Source organism: Crocodylus porosus, unplaced genomic scaffold, assembly GCF_001723895.1.
Source record: "Crocodylus porosus isolate Cpor-Errol unplaced genomic scaffold, CroPor_comp1, whole genome shotgun sequence".
Lineage (NCBI taxonomy): Eukaryota > Metazoa > Chordata > Crocodylia > Crocodylidae > Crocodylus > Crocodylus porosus.
The window spans coordinates 38,660,932-38,676,385 of NW_017728906.1; the positions used below are offsets into that span (position 1 = coordinate 38,660,932).

The 15,454-nt window shown below is 42.8% G+C and overlaps 1 protein-coding gene across 3 annotated transcripts in view; it reads right to left on the reverse strand.

The window, feature by feature from the left end:
- DSCR3 (DSCR3 arrestin fold containing) overlaps positions 1–15,086 on the reverse strand; it is a 48,791-nt gene extending 33,705 nt beyond the window's left edge. For all 3 annotated transcript variants that reach the window (XM_019528922.1, XM_019528924.1, XM_019528921.1), the window contains exons 1-3: positions 14,981–15,086; positions 2,719–2,862; positions 1,222–1,371 (exon numbers count right to left, since the gene is read on the reverse strand). In XM_019528922.1, the coding sequence (XP_019384467.1) occupies positions 1,222–1,371; positions 2,719–2,862; positions 14,981–15,037 (351 nt within the window). In that variant the 5' untranslated portion in view covers positions 15,038–15,086. The remainder of the gene's footprint in view (positions 1–1,221; positions 1,372–2,718; positions 2,863–14,980) is intronic.
- Between the last annotated feature and the right edge of the window lie 368 nt (positions 15,087–15,454).

Sequence of the window (15,454 nt, forward strand, 5' to 3'; positions counted from 1 at the left end):
ATTGTCAGGGCCGGCTGACCTGAAGGTAATCCAACCTTTTGAGGTGTTCCTTTACGAGGTCAGCATTAATGGAGGGCAGGGGATCTCCCTCACCCAGACCTGCCTGTCCCGTAGTGGGCATGGGTGTCCCATGGGACTGATGAAAGACGGACGCAAAGTACTCATTTAATAGGTTGGCTTTTTCCTGGGCGTCAGTTGTCGCACCTGGTTCAGCAGGGGTCCAGTGTTGCCCCTGCTTTTCCTCCGGCTCCCCACATATCTGAAAAAGGACTTTTAATTGTCCTTGATACTCGAAGCAGGTTGGAGTTCAGTTGCAGCCTTGGCTTTCCTGGTTTTGCTCCTGGTTTGCTCCCTGCAGGACCGGACCAGTGCAGAATATTCTTCCTTGGAGGCGAATCCCATTCTCCATCCTTTGTAGGCCTTTATTTTTAGCCTCAGGAGGTCTGCTAGATCCCTGGAGAGCCAGGGGAGCTCCTGTGCCCTCCTGCTGCCTTTCCTCCAAGGCAATCAAATTGGCTTATGCATTGAGGATCGCTCCCTTGAGGAGCGACCACTCTTCCTAGACTCCCCTCCCCCTGGAGTCGTGGCCCCTTAGGGCCTCACTGACAAGCCTCAAGGATGAGAAACATATTATGGCATTTAAATAATATCTCCCCCACCTCATCAAAAACCTTTATTTAGTATTTTCTTTTCTTGCAGTTTTTACACCTCTTACTGATGTCAGCTGCAAAAAAAGAACTGGAAAGTGCTTCTTTTTACATCAGCTTTCCAGCATCTGTAAACTACTACTCCTTGAAGATTTAATGAGCCTGTCTCTTCCCATTGTCTTAGGAATAAAGAAGATTGTGATTTCTTTTTTACTCAGTTCAGCCACATAGAGGGCATCCACACACCATACAGATGGATGTTTAAAAATGTTTGTACTAACTACAAGTACGATCTTGCTGGTGGAAAAAAATGAATAGAAAGCTTAAAAAAAACCAAACAAATTAACCTGCACAACTGTAACATGAATCTGAAATCTTACAGTATATGTTCACCGATTAGATAAAATTGGTAAAACCAAGATGACCAAAGTCTTATAAATGTGATGCCATCTGGTACAGCTACTTTCTCCTGGTACGGTTTGCTGTATGCCACAGAATTAAAGATGTTTCCAAGTGCATTTCCTGCAGACAATGCAAGTTCACCACGTTTTCCCTATAAAGAAGGCCGTCTTACCTGAATATTGACAAATACACCGTGATACGTCTCATACAGAACTTTATTTCCCTTTACAAGCAATGGAAACTCAAAAGGAATTTCTGTTTTCCCACTGGGAAGTTTTCCAGGCTTCACCATTTCTAGGGTACTGTTTATAATTTGAATGGGCTGCAAAGACAAATATTGAGATGTTTAAAATAAATTAAAAACAACAAAAAAGAATCAAATCAACAACAGCGTTATGTGGCTCTATCGGCCTTTCTGAAAATTCAGAGTGCAAGCCACTTGTATACATTATTCTCCACTACTGTTAACTAGTTTAAGTTTATCTTATTCAATGTTTCTTAGCAAGGAATTCTGCAATGTCTTGCAGATAAGACTGGTAGGTTAACTATGTTAAAAAGCTAAAAAGGAGGCCCGAAGCACTTTGAAAAGCAGAAGCTCCGTTTTCAAAATCATAAACCTCAATAGCAGCAGGAGACATCTGCATGTGTATGTGCCAGTAGCGCTGTTAGCTCTTGGAGGAAACAGAGCTCCAAGAGGCAACCTATATTTAGCATCAGTATGTCATTGAAACAATGGCAAGTTCTGATTTGGCACTTGGCAAGGGAAGCCTGCAAATTCTCATGAAGAATCCCTACACTATGTAAAAAGACAACAGCATTAAAGCAGCAAGATTAATGTCAGGGAAATTAATTTAATGAGCTCAGTATTGCTACAAAATATTTTATTTTTTATTACATTAGTCACATTACTCTTCTCCATTTTTTTTTAACTGCTGCAAAACCCAATGGAAATATAAGGAAATGCCCCCCCCCCCAATTCTTGTTCAAAGATCATTTGTATAATGAAGGTTCCTACATTTGATTTGATTTAAGTCAGTTTGATTCTATAAATAAAATTAAGGTATTCTATAAAGAAGATTGTATTCTAGTCTATGAATAAGATTAAGGTAAAGTTGAAACAGGCAGCTTTATATTTTTGGCTCTGGTTGTTAAAGACCACCTAGCCAGGGGAGATCAAAAATCTTCCTCAAGTTTGGGATGTTCTGGCATGAAGGAGCACTGACTAATGGAGATCTCCTTCTCTCAAAAAAAAAAAAAAAAAGTTCTTAAGTTGCTCAGATCTCACATTTGGAAGAGGGATTTAAGTTAAAAATAGGTTTCTCAATTAGCTTCCACTTCCACTTTACTTACAAGTGTCCATTCCTAAAACTCTTTATTTTCTTCTTGCTTTGGAATAAAAAGCACAAATGTATCAGCATACTAGGGTTCATATCCTAAACATCTTAATTTTTCTTTAAATAAACTTGGTGATAAGTGAAGTCAAATAAATCTTAACACACTCTTCTACATCTGAAAAAGTGGCAGTGGAATTCTAGGCAACAGCCTAAAGTGGGAAGACGTGACTACCTATCTACAGTGGAGTAGCAGAAAACTGAATTAAAGAAAGATTCAACTTAAAAAACAGATACAATTTTTTTGTTTTCAGAAGATCAGTCTGCACTTTTCTTACCTTAACGGAGTTATAGAAAGCTTCAAACATGCCAACGCTTTTAGCACTGAGCTGAAGATTTACCGCTCCTTCCATTGTTAAGGAGATACCCTGGTGTTGGACAGTGTCCTTACTTGTTATGACCACCACTCCAGAAAGAACTTCCTAACCAGACAAAAGCAACAAGGAAACCTTTGTTTAAATTAATTTTTCTTTTTGCTATCACTGTGCTTAGATTATACAGAAACCCACAATATGCTGCTTGTCGCCCAAATCATGAGACATCCTGCCCCGATAAGCACACAACCTGAACAGACAAACACTGATGAAGAAGTGAGGGAGACAGGATAGAACATAAGTGTAAGTAAGTGGTCAGGAAAACAGCAAACAAAAAAGTCTTTTACTTACAAGCTTGCTTTTTAACAATACTCAAACTTTCCACCCACTCAGACACCCTCTTCCACAGCTCAAATCTCTCTTCTCCTTATCCTGACTCACAGATTGAGTTACATTATCTTTGTTTCAATATTCTCCCTCATAAAATTTAAACATTTCCTTTTACATAAAATGAGAAATCTATTCAAAAACAAAATGTGTACGCAATTGATTCGGTCAGTCAGTTTTGTGCAGCTGCTGCTGAAGTGAGGGTGGAGGAGTGGCTTTGGAAGCTTATTCAAGAAAGTCGTCCCACAAAGCAGCAATTATAAAGAAGCGGCTAACCAGGACAAAGCTGGTGTCGCTGGTGGAGAAGTGAAAAGAGGTTGTTTTCTCACTGTATAAAGAGATGAGAGGAGACAAAGTAAAAGTGTGGCCATTACAAGAAGGCTGAACATGATGCAGTAAGGAAGACAGAGTCTGTGAAGATATTAAAGGGAGAAGGAGGCAGGTTGATGTGACCAGAATGATTGTCAGGGTCTTGGCAGCTATGTTTGGAATAGATTGGAAAGGGCAGAAGCAGAACTTAGAAAGAGCACAATACAGTAAATCAAAAAGAAAAAAGTGATAAGGATGAAAGCAAAGGTGAGGAAAAAACAGCAAAATCTCCAAGTGACAAACAGTGGGCCCAGTGGTAGTAAAGAGATGCAAGAGATTCTCAGATTGTGGACCACAGCACTAGGGAAGATAACTGTTAACAGAGACAGAGAATCTGAGGGAACAGAGAAAAGTTTGACATAAAGATCAGGGGTAACCTGCTGCCATATTAGGCATGAAGTGATTTAGAAGATCTCAGAGACAGCACTCCAAAATGAAGGGAGACATGTCATGAGGTACAAGACAAAGTTGTGAATTGTCAGTATAAAGGTAAAGGTATTTAAGTGGAGAATTTCCTGTAAGGAGAAAGATTTACAACTCAAAATGGGAGCAGAACCCACCAGAAAAAGATTCTACAAGTATTGCCAGGAAGACAGGAGAACCAGGAGTGGCGACAGTGGTCTAAGGCAACGTTTCTCAACCCACAGGTCACAAGAATGGATGAGAGTTCCCCCCACACACTGCAGGGCTGAGGCCTAGGGGAAAGGGCAACAGGTTGGAAGTGAGGGACACTGGGTCGAGACTGCCCGTCAATGTTTACAAATGGGTCCTGGTACAAAAAAAAAGTTAAGAACCACTTGTCCAACCCACCTTAACCAAACACAGAATACCATCATATTAGGGCCTGCAAGGCACATACATAAACAATCATCAACAGTATTAACCGTTATCCACAAGAAGAAAAATACTTCCCTTTCCCTTACTCCTCAGTGTCAAATCTAGGGGTTTTGTAACAACCAGAGAACTCTGAGAAGCATCAGAAAAGATAAAGTTCTTTTTTTGTTGGCTATACCACGGTAAGTGATATATAGTTATTCGGAACCTGTGAACTGCTCCTTTACAAGGCTCTTAAACAACATCTCATTTAAACATTAACCCGTAAACAAACAAACAAATTCCAATAAACTCTCGGTATACTTTTTTGGCTTTTTACCGGCTAGGTTTACTTCCAGACAACCCATAGGCAACTATTCTGTTCAAACAAGATCCAAATGTTTTCACTGAAGTAAAAGCACGTTTTACAGATTTCTATTCAAGGGTTTTTTGCCATAAATTTATGCCCTTCCATTTCAGTGTTCATGCTTCTGAAACATTTCCTATACTTGACAGGATCCTTTCTGTCCTCAGTCCTTCTGAAATATATTGGCTTTTACCCTCTTTTAAAAACAGCTAGAAATAAATATAGGTTTTTGTATACATGTATCACTGATAGACAAGCAAAGATGTTTGTTGGCTACACTGCTATCAAGTCAACAGAAAAACTACAAAGACTGTAATGCTCAACAGAAGTCTGCCCTTTTTAAAAAATGTCTTATCTGGGCAAACTGTATTCTGGAAAAATAAGTTATTTTTTAAAAAGTTAAACTTGGAGCCTAAAACTACATGCCACATAATCCGAGTAAAGCATATGGATCACAAGCTTGAAAGTTATTCAAACACTTGCAAAGAAATTTTCTTGGGCCTTGCCTCTCTGTTGATCAGTGTTCTTTGCTCCACTGTTTGCAGGTCTTGTAAGAGGCAAAATTATACTCTACATTTAAAAGATCTAATCTATAATCATGTTTCACACATGACACCCTTTAAAACTACCATATTTACTTGAATCCAAGATGACCATGAATTTAAGATAGACCCCCCAGTAATTAGATTCCATACAGGAAAAATTTTAATTTGGTATTATTTTTATAAACAGACCTACCAACAAAAATTATAGCAACACCAGTAACTCATAAATTCAAATGTCAGCTTCACTTCAATTCACACATTAACTTAACCTACATTAGGTTCTGTCCAGAACCTGGCGAGTGCTACTCCTACAATTTAGGATTGGTCATGTCCACATGCATGCTCGCTCTCACACTCTTCCCACAAAATATCATCTTCAGTTCTATCCATGGCATTGGATATATAGCATTTCTTGAAGATTTTAATAATAGATTCTGAAGATACCCTTCCCCAAAAAGTCAGAATCCACTGGCAAAGCAGTGCTATCCTTGGCTTCTTAATCCTTCCACCGCCTGCAAGTGCACGGTTCCCTGCCAAGAGCCATTCTGAATACTGACACCATAAATGGTCCTTAAAGGGCTTGTTCACTATGACATCCAGTACTTGGGAGTTGAGATGTCATACTGGTAGGTAGGATTACAAGATCACAATTAACTGACTGAATTTTTGCTTTCATACCCGGTGTTAAATGCCTTTTGAATGACTCTAACACTAATATTCCTCTTTTCTTTAGCAGTGCTCTAGGCCTCCATTTCCTCACAACATCTAACTAGTCATTCATCAGTTCACCTGACATCCATCCTTGTTCCTGGCATCTAACCACTATTCCTGGTGGCAACATTTATTCTGACAGTTTTGCATTTCAAAAATCACAGCACGGCAATTTTCTCCCATCTGCCAATATTACTAACATCACTGTAATTCACGACTATTTCCTGTATTTCTCATAATTATGGATCTTGCATCTCTCTCCTGGATGATGATATTTCTCAGCACGTCAAAATGGATCGGAGTCTCATCAGCATTACCTATCTGGCCCAGCAGGTAATCTTGAGTTTTGCATAGCCCAATAATGTACTGCTGGAATGCAACATGTTTTTTGCTGCAGTCTGATGGTAACATTTGTGCCAATGATGTTCTTTGTCTCAGGGTTAAGCCACTACACTGCATCATTCAGATATACCATCCACTACTTGTTGGCATTTTTAAGGGGAATACTCAATTCTTTCACTATTTCTAATGCCTCGAGTCAAAGCTCTTCATGGGTGATTGGCATTCCCTCCTTTCTATTTTCTTGAATGTAACTGAGAACTTGTTTATCAATTTCAGGAAAGTGATCTTGTTTTGGACTCCTAAATGTTTTCCATGTGGACTTAGCATTCTTTCATTCTCCTTTTGTTTCCATCAACACATATTTGCATCACTAAAAGTATACTTCCTGCCCCTCTCACAACTAGGTTTTTTTTCAGCATAATTTATAGCTTTCATTTTCAAGTTTGTATTGTAGCTGCACCTCATTCCTTTTGATGTCTTCACATGTATACTGCTACTTCCTTTTTCATACACGTTCTGTCATAAGGGTTTCCCTGCCACTGCTCACCCCACAGAATTTACTATGGGTTTCTATGGTTTTAAATTTTGGCCACTCAGTGGTGATTAGGCCCTGTAATGTGCTGCTTTCTCCGCTACTCCACCAGGTGCTCCTCTCCCACCTGCCCCTCCACTGGGTGCCTTGCTGCCACTTGCCTTGCTGCTGTCAGTTGCTTCATTGTAAGCTGTTTCCCCCCGTGTGCTAGATCCCTCACTGGCATGCTCAAGCTGGGTCCCTCATCACAGCTTCTGGGTTCCTTGTCTAGTGCTGGATCCCTCATCAGCATGCACATCCTCGGTTCCCTGTCATGGCTGCCAGGATCCTCACAACCACATGCTGGGTACCTCACCTCCTGCTAGGTCTCTTGCCACCACTCCTGGGTGCCTTGCCATGCACTAAATTGCTTGCTGTTCCTGCTAGGAGTCTCACTGCATGCTGGATCCCTCCTTATTGCTGCCTGGAGCCTCACCACACATTGGGACTCTTGCCACGTGCGGGGTTCCTTGTCCCTGCAGCATGCAAGATGCCTGGCTGGCTCTTGGGGTCTCTCCTTCCCAAGTGCTCGCAACCCTTGTGGGGTCCCTCCCAGCTGTGTGCTAGCCAGGGTTCTCCTCCCTGTGTGCTGCCTGGCCCCTCCAAGGTCCCTACCTGCTGCATTCCTTGTCTGCCTCTCCCCATAACATGCTAGGTGTCTGGCAGGGAGGTGATCAGGTCACTTCTAGTTGCTGTCTGACAGGCAAGTATTGAAGCAACTCAGCAAACTTTGTCCAGACTCTGTGCACAGCTCAGAATGATCTGGCAAGCAATGACCAGGGACCATCTCCACAGCATGCAGGTTTTTGGCCACCATGTACTGCATTGCTTTCAGCTGCTGCTCAAGCTGGAGGCTGCTGGAGCAACCGGGCATACAGAAAGAGACCCACCCAGGCTACCAGTGTGTGACAAATTGCTCCAGTACCCACTGCTGAGACAGAAGCTCAGAGCAACTCAGCATGTGCTGGACAGAAACCTAGCACACTGGAGGGATGCTGCCTGACCAGCACCTACTGGGTCATTTCAAGCTGCATGTAGGGTTTCCAGCCAGAGGGTGCTGAAGCAAGTTGGCACACACTAGCAAGCGGCAGCAGCTCGGAGTGACCCTGCCAAGAACCCTTCACACTGAAGAGAGCTTGGGTGCCCTCTGCTGGTTGGCGATGTGCATTTTCTGATCTCAGGTAAGTTATATTTGAACACAAGATGAGGCTTGATTTTCCCCATGTTGAATAGGGAAAAAAAATAAATCTCATCTTCTAATCAAGTATACAGTAGTCACTCAAAGATTAAATGATAGCTGTCCAGTGCAAGTCATTGCCCTTTTGCCTTTCCCAGGGGTAAAGAGCACCAGAATATTACAGAAGGTAGGTTTGAAGTAATGAAAGTACAGCAAGGCAGAAAAAAGGAGCTGAAGCAACTAAGAAGTGCTGCTCTAGTGGGAACAGCAAGCATGAAGGGGTGGGCAAAGAGAAAATGACCTAAATACTGTGGTACTTTGCTAACAGGCATTAATTATTAGGAGATCCACTTTAAATTACTGCTTCTGAGAGGGCCTATAATTGAACAATAAGCAACAAGGATAATTCAGAACATAGGAAATGCCAGACTGAATGAGACCAGTGACCCTTCTAGTCCAACTGCCATGTACCAAGAGCAGCCTGCACCAGCTCAAGCACCCAAACAGCTTCACACACAAGAAAAATGGGTTTTGAGTCCCTCTGGCCTGAAACTAAGCAGGAGACATTTCAGGCTAAAAAGGAGTTTCCTAAAAAGTTAGAGGGCGAGTCAAAATAGAATCTCTCTTAAAAGTTGTAATGACAAGGCTCACTACCATGACTCCAAAATTTTTTCTCTACCAGTTTCTATTGCAAGTTGTGGCTATATTTCAATTCAAAAGGGAAAAAAAGTGGTCCATACAAAATCAAAAATGCTTGCTTTTGTAGAGCTGTTAAACTAGTTATTGTCATGTTTTGTGCATCACATTTATGACCACACTTTGTTGCTTTTGCCATAGGATTAAGTCATTCAGCACCGATTCCTTTTTTTCTCTTCACATAGTGTTTCATTTATCTTTAAATGCTATAAAAATCTGAAGGAAATCCATAACCAATTCCCTGCCTATAATAATGTAACAAGGTGAGCAATATCCCCAAGGAGAGAGTAGCAGTAGGGCTTCTATCCCACAAATGAACACTGCCTTGCTTGTAAGGATTTATAACCTCAATCCCTTTCAAATTCCTTTAACCAAATCATACTGAATACATGTCAGGCATACTCCAGTAGCCTCAAAAATCACGTGCCATATTCTCAAAGGGATCTGGGGCTAAAAATCTACAGTAATATGAAAAAGTTTAAAGATCTACCATCTTACTCATTAAGAAAAATTTTTAAAAAAAAGTGGATTATTTAAATACATCCAAGCAAATGTTAAACACAAATATGTCATTTCATGTCATTTCACTGTGGCAGCAGTGGATCTCTCCCACACATTGCAAGGATATTATACGTTTGTCAGTTGAACTGACAAGATTGGTTCAATGCAAACAACATAGGTGCTCTGCACAGTCACACCACATGCTCATTCTGGTAAGCTGTTCAGTTTAACATAGTTAAAAGGAACAACATTTTCAGAATCACAGGTGGTTACCTATCCCAGAGCAGATCTCTATGATATGGAGAGGGGTAGGTGCGGGGGTCTCCCTTCACAACAGACCGCCATTACCACTGGCAGAGCTGCAGTTGAGCAGCAAACATGTATTTTCCAGATAAATCCTCTTGCATAATTAGCTTTTCTGCCCTCTAAGAGCTCTAGTTAGGCCCATACATTTGAGACTGCTTGCATAAATGCTCTAAACTGACCTTCCCCACTACTGGGTGATACAAAAAGAAGGTGAGAAGCATTAAGACAAAGTCAAGACTTTGATGAAGAAAGCTGGCTCCTGCTGGTAATACATAAGAAAAACTCCAAGTCTCAACAGCTAGCACTTATTTTCTTCTGTCTTCTTACCTCTACTCTGACTGGTAAGTCAACACTCCATGATCATGTCGTCTCCTCCACAACGTGAAATGCAGACACTAGGCATAGCAGTACAAAGCAATTCAGGGGGAAACCTAAGTCTGCAGCCCCACATACTGCACAGCCGTGCTCATCTAGACATGGCCAGATTCACACGAGAGACTCTCTTGGATGTTATTCCAGAATCCTCAAGCATCAAGCCAGATCAAGGAGTACTTTCCCAGCCCATTCACCCAAAAGATAATTCACAATGGTCAAGAGATCAGTAACCTTAAGTAGGAAATAAGCCTCACCAGGAATTTCTGGGTTTATGTCTACAAAAGTACTAAACCTATTTCTTCACGCTTATCTATCACTAGCCATTTTGGGCATATAAAACTCTGTTCAATATAAAATACTTGTTTTTTTTGCTCCAAACTGTATTTTAAAACCAAGTTCTTCACTCTTTGCTCTCTGACCTTTGGCTACATTACAAACCCTCAACTCTCCCTCTATGCTCCTTCACAACTACAGAGATAAGGTCAAAATATGTGACTGCTGGTATCTGTTCAATCTTGGAGACCAAGTCAAAGATTAAGACCAAAAAGGACAATTATCATAATCTACTTTGATGTCTTGCATGCCACAGAACACAATTTCACCTTGAAATTCTTGCATCACACCCACAACTTCTGGTTGAAGTACAACATCTTTTAGGATGATATTCAGCCTTAATGTAAAGATTCCAAGTTCTAAAGAATCTATTGCACCCCTAAGCAAGCTGTTCCACTGATGAGGCATCCCCACTTAAAAATGTGTATCTTATTTCCAATCCAAATGTGTGTATCTTTACTTTCCAGTCCTAAATATTTTTACACTACTTTACTGATTTTTACTATTAGATTTAAAAAAGGGGGGTTGCAAAGCATCCTGGGATGCTGGGGGACTGCAAGTTAACTTGAATCTGGAGGGAATCTAGATAAACCTATCTAGATTTAGGTAGATAGGTAGTTTATCTATCTAAATCTAGATAGGTTTATCTTAAACCACTTTCAGCCATTTCAAAAGTGGTTTATGTGCATTTAACTTTTGTTGTGTTACAGATTTGAACTGGTTTCCAATCACTTATACCTGTTTGTGTGTAACTTCTGTCCATAGCCCATGAGTCTCAGATTTTCCACTAACAAAAAGCTTAAACTTCACAGCTTCCTTTACATGAACAAGGCTTCCTTCCCCTACCTTAGGCTGATAACTTCCTGGCTCCTATCAGAGGTGGGACAGCAAATCTTCTTACAAAGTCAGTAAAAGAATCCAGGAACCAGATTCTGTCATGCATCTCTAAGCACAAAGCACTGGTCACATACTGAAGATTTAAGCCATCCAGATTCTAAACTGTTCTGAAGGCTATCACAGTGTGTGCAGTATAAGTAAGAACAGAACCAAGGCAGCTCAAAAGACAGCACACTGTAAATCCACATTCTAGTTTACAGCACAATAACTTCCCAGACAAACCCTTAGGCATCTGAAGAAAACTGCTTTATGGCTTTCCCTCTGAAACTGCCAGAACACTGCTGCTTTGTTACACCTACTTTCATCTCTGAAGCTTAATTATGTGAGCACTTATTCTTTGTTCTACAGGATCACTTGCTGTCTCTTAGGGTACAGGAGGGACTCAGTGAGTGTCTGATGTTTTAGCACACCAGATTATGACAGGGGCATTCTGTACATGGGTCTGCCACAAAATCCCTAGGTGACACAAGTCTGTCATACAACACGTGTAAGAACACCTAGTTCAGGTGGCAGAGTACCCTAATTTTGGCATTTCCTATTTTTTTTGTGCATTTGACTTCCACCCTTGATTATTATTTTAGCTACTTGTATGTGTCAATGACACTACTGAGAAAAACGTGCATTAAACTGTTTCCTACGGTCTTAGTTACCGAGTAGCTTTTCTCTGTCTAGAGCCCTTGCACAGTTTCTATTGGATTAAATATCATCTCTACACCTTAACTACTACATAGTACTGCTGGCAGCTAAACAGCTAGAGTGCCACTGTGGTCTTTGGGAACTGCAGAGATCCTTGAACAAGTAACAATTATGACACTGTATTTTTGCATGAACGGTGATATAAATGCAAATAATTAATTCTGGCTCATGTCAGCATGGTGTATGATGGCAGATGACTTGCTAAAAATGTAAGCCAAAGCTACTCAGCAAAAGCAAGTTTCATGATTAATTAAAATAGATTTGTTTGAAAATGTCTGACTGCCTAGGGAATCCTTATCAAAAAGTCACACTGTATTTCTACTGTGTTACTGACTACAATCAATAGCTCTTTCAACATTATGTTCTCAGATCATTCAGATCTCCTGTCTAGTTAATGTGCTAGAGGTAGCTTTAAAGGAAGTATTTTCACCATTCTTTCTGTAATGACAGAATACAAGCATCATCATCCTCTACTTTAAAAATTATCTTATTTGATTCTTTCTTTATAAGCTACAAGGAATCTCCATATTGTGTTTCATTCTTCAGTTCTGAAGTAGGACTGAAGCGAATCAAGGAAAAAATGCTGAATAAGGATGGACACAAGCCTTATGCTATTGAATTAAGTGACTAAAATCCATCTAGTGAGAAAAAAAGACATTAATGGAACAATGAGTGCTTGAGAGACAGAAAATAACTATTATTAAAGTGATGCTATTTGCACCACTATACTTAAAAGCCTGTCTGCATTTCCAATGTCAGCCACATTGTTCTGGAGTTTATAACTCAGCTTTCAAAAGAGAAGAGCTCTCTTTGCTCAAGTTTGACAGTTTTAGAGGCCAAATGTTTTCTAAAACTTTTTTTCCCCAATTTGGTTACCGCTATGTTTCAGAGGAATAGGAATAAATTGAATCAAGTTTATATATTTACTACAAGACCCAACTCACTGAAGTCTATAAAGCTTTATGCATATATAGACAGGATCCCACACAGAACCAAAATTATATGGCTTTAAGTTTTTCAAACTTCAAAGTCACCTGGTTATAGAAAATGACCTTGAAAACATGAACCCAAGCATGTAAGCCAGGGGTTGGCAACCTATAGCCCTAGGCTGGATCCAGCCTGCAAATAGGTCTGATTTGCCACAGGGCAGCATGCAAGTGCATCATGGTGCCCAATACCTCCACACAAAGCTCCCATAAAATTCTGTTGTGTTAGTGCTTACTCTCCATGCAAAGGGGCCATGTACCTGCAGTGAGAGGAAGTACCAGCAAGGCAGCTTGAGCTTAGCCAACTCAGGGCCAAGAAGTTACCAATCCCTAATGTAAGCAAGAGTGATTTCAGACTGGTTGCCAGGTCTGAACTGCGCCACTTAGCTTGCTGGCTCTTTTTTTTTTTTTTAAATGTAAAGCACAACCATCAGCTTCTTCTGCTAAGGACAGTGTCAATGGGACACCAAGCTGGAACCGAAAAGCAACGTGCACAGGCATGTGGGAGCTGAACCCAGTGCAGTGGGTCTAGTCCCCTCACTGCACCAAGAGTAGCTGGGTACAGCTATGTGGGATCCGGCCCGCAAGAACCACAGAGGAGGCAGAGCCAAGGAGAGGTATGGATAAAACCATTCCTTGGGCTGCAGATGAAAGGCAGACAGGACCCCCAAAACTATCACTTAGTTTGAGTACAAGGGTTTGTAGACTGACTTTATTTTTATTAACTGGGACTTAATGAAAAGCACAGTTCCACACAAAATCATAGAAAATTAGGGTTGGAAGGGACCTCAAGAGGTCATATAGTCCAGGAGTTCCCAACCCTTTTAGATCAGGGACTGGAAGTGACCGCAGACGAGCAAACTGAGGACCAGCAAAGTGCAGTCCCGAAGTCACCGGCACACTGCGAACTGGCAACCAACCTTTTTGTACTGAGAATAAAAAAGCGTTGGCTGCCGGGAGCTAGCCCTTCATGGCCGGAGGGGGTTGGGAACGTCTGATCTAGTCCAAGCCCTTGCTCACAGCAGGACCATCCACAGCTGGATCATCCCAGTCAGAGCTTTGTCAATCCAGGCCTTAAAAACCTTCAAGGATGGAGAGTCCACCACCTCTCTAGGCAACTTGTCCCAGTGCTTCACCACCCACCTAGTGAGAAAGTTTTTCCTAATATGCACCCTAAATCTCCCCTGCTGCAACTTGAGACCATTGCTCCTAGTCCTGGCATCTGCCACCACCAAGAATACCCCAGCTCCATCCTCTTTGAAGCCCCTTCAGGCAGTTAAAGGCTGCTATCAAATCCCCTCAGTCTTCTCTTCTGCAAACTAAATAAGCCATGTCTCTCCTCTTAAGTTACATGCCCCTGCACCCTCACCATTTTCACTGCCCTCTGCTGAACTCCCTCAAACTTGTCCATCTCCTCTCTATAGAGCCAAAATGAAGATTTCTGTGGGCAGACTGAATTCAAGACCCATGCAAAGGAGACAGGAATGGGAGAGGGGCTGTTGCAATGCTTTTCCTTGTGCCTTTCAAAGATGCTGTGGCCCCTTATCTTCAATTGACCTTAACCGCACACACCTCACCAGAGTGCAGAGCAGCTGCACAATGAGATCTGCAGCCCTCCATGCAGAATTCAGAGCCTTCAGCTGGACTGATTCCATGCAGAGCCTTCAGCTAGGATGCCAGGCTCCAACCAGGCAGGCAAGTTTCTTTGGATCAACCCGATATCGTTCATTAAACCAACTCAAACAGTTGGAAAGATTTGAACTGGTCTAATAAAAGATATACCCCAAAGAACCTTGTCTGCCCATGTCCTGAGACCATCACGGCTCCAAGCAACACACGCTGCCAGGTGGCCTGGAGGGCTCTGCTCATGGGGTGCTTTACAAAGCAGCTCTGGGCTGACCCGGGATTCCTGCAAGGCTGCTGCTTTTCCAGTGCCGATTCAGAGCAGTGTGCGGGGAGGAGGCTGTGACAGACACACCCGAAGGGACAGCGGGGCCGCCTGCGGGGAACTGGGTCCCCGCCAGCAGGAAGCAGCGCCCGGGCTGCGGCCGTTAACGGAGGGGGAGGGGGTCGTTAATTGGCCCCGGAAAGAACAGGCGGGCGCGGGGAGACTACGGGTGCCTCGGGGCAGCTCGAGCCGCTCCCCGCACTCACCCCGCAGTGATACACCTTGTTGGCCCGCTTGATCTTGATGTCCAACGCGGTGCCCATCACGCCGCCCGGCCCTGTTGGTCACGTGACTGCGGTCACAGGGCACCCGAGCTAATGAAGCCCCGCCCCCCTTTCTGCGCAGGCCCGGCCTAGCCCCATCCCGCCATTTCCGAGCCCGCCTCCAGCAGCGCGGCCTTACATAATATGGCTCCGCCCTCTGTCGCCGTGGCAACGGGCAGGTCCAGCCTGCGTCTCTCAGCCAGGGAGAGGGCGGGAGCCGGGTATTTGGGACTACCCTCCCCTTCCCCGCGGCGTATTGCATACCGGGAGCTGCCAACGGCCACTCGGAGGTGTCAGAGCTGGGAGGAGCGTGGTGGCGGAGAGACTTAGGCGGAAAGCAGCTGTCGGGGACGCAGCGGATCCAGACGGGGCTCCTCACACGCGTTCCTGGGCTTCCCCGCTTCAGCAAAGCAGGCG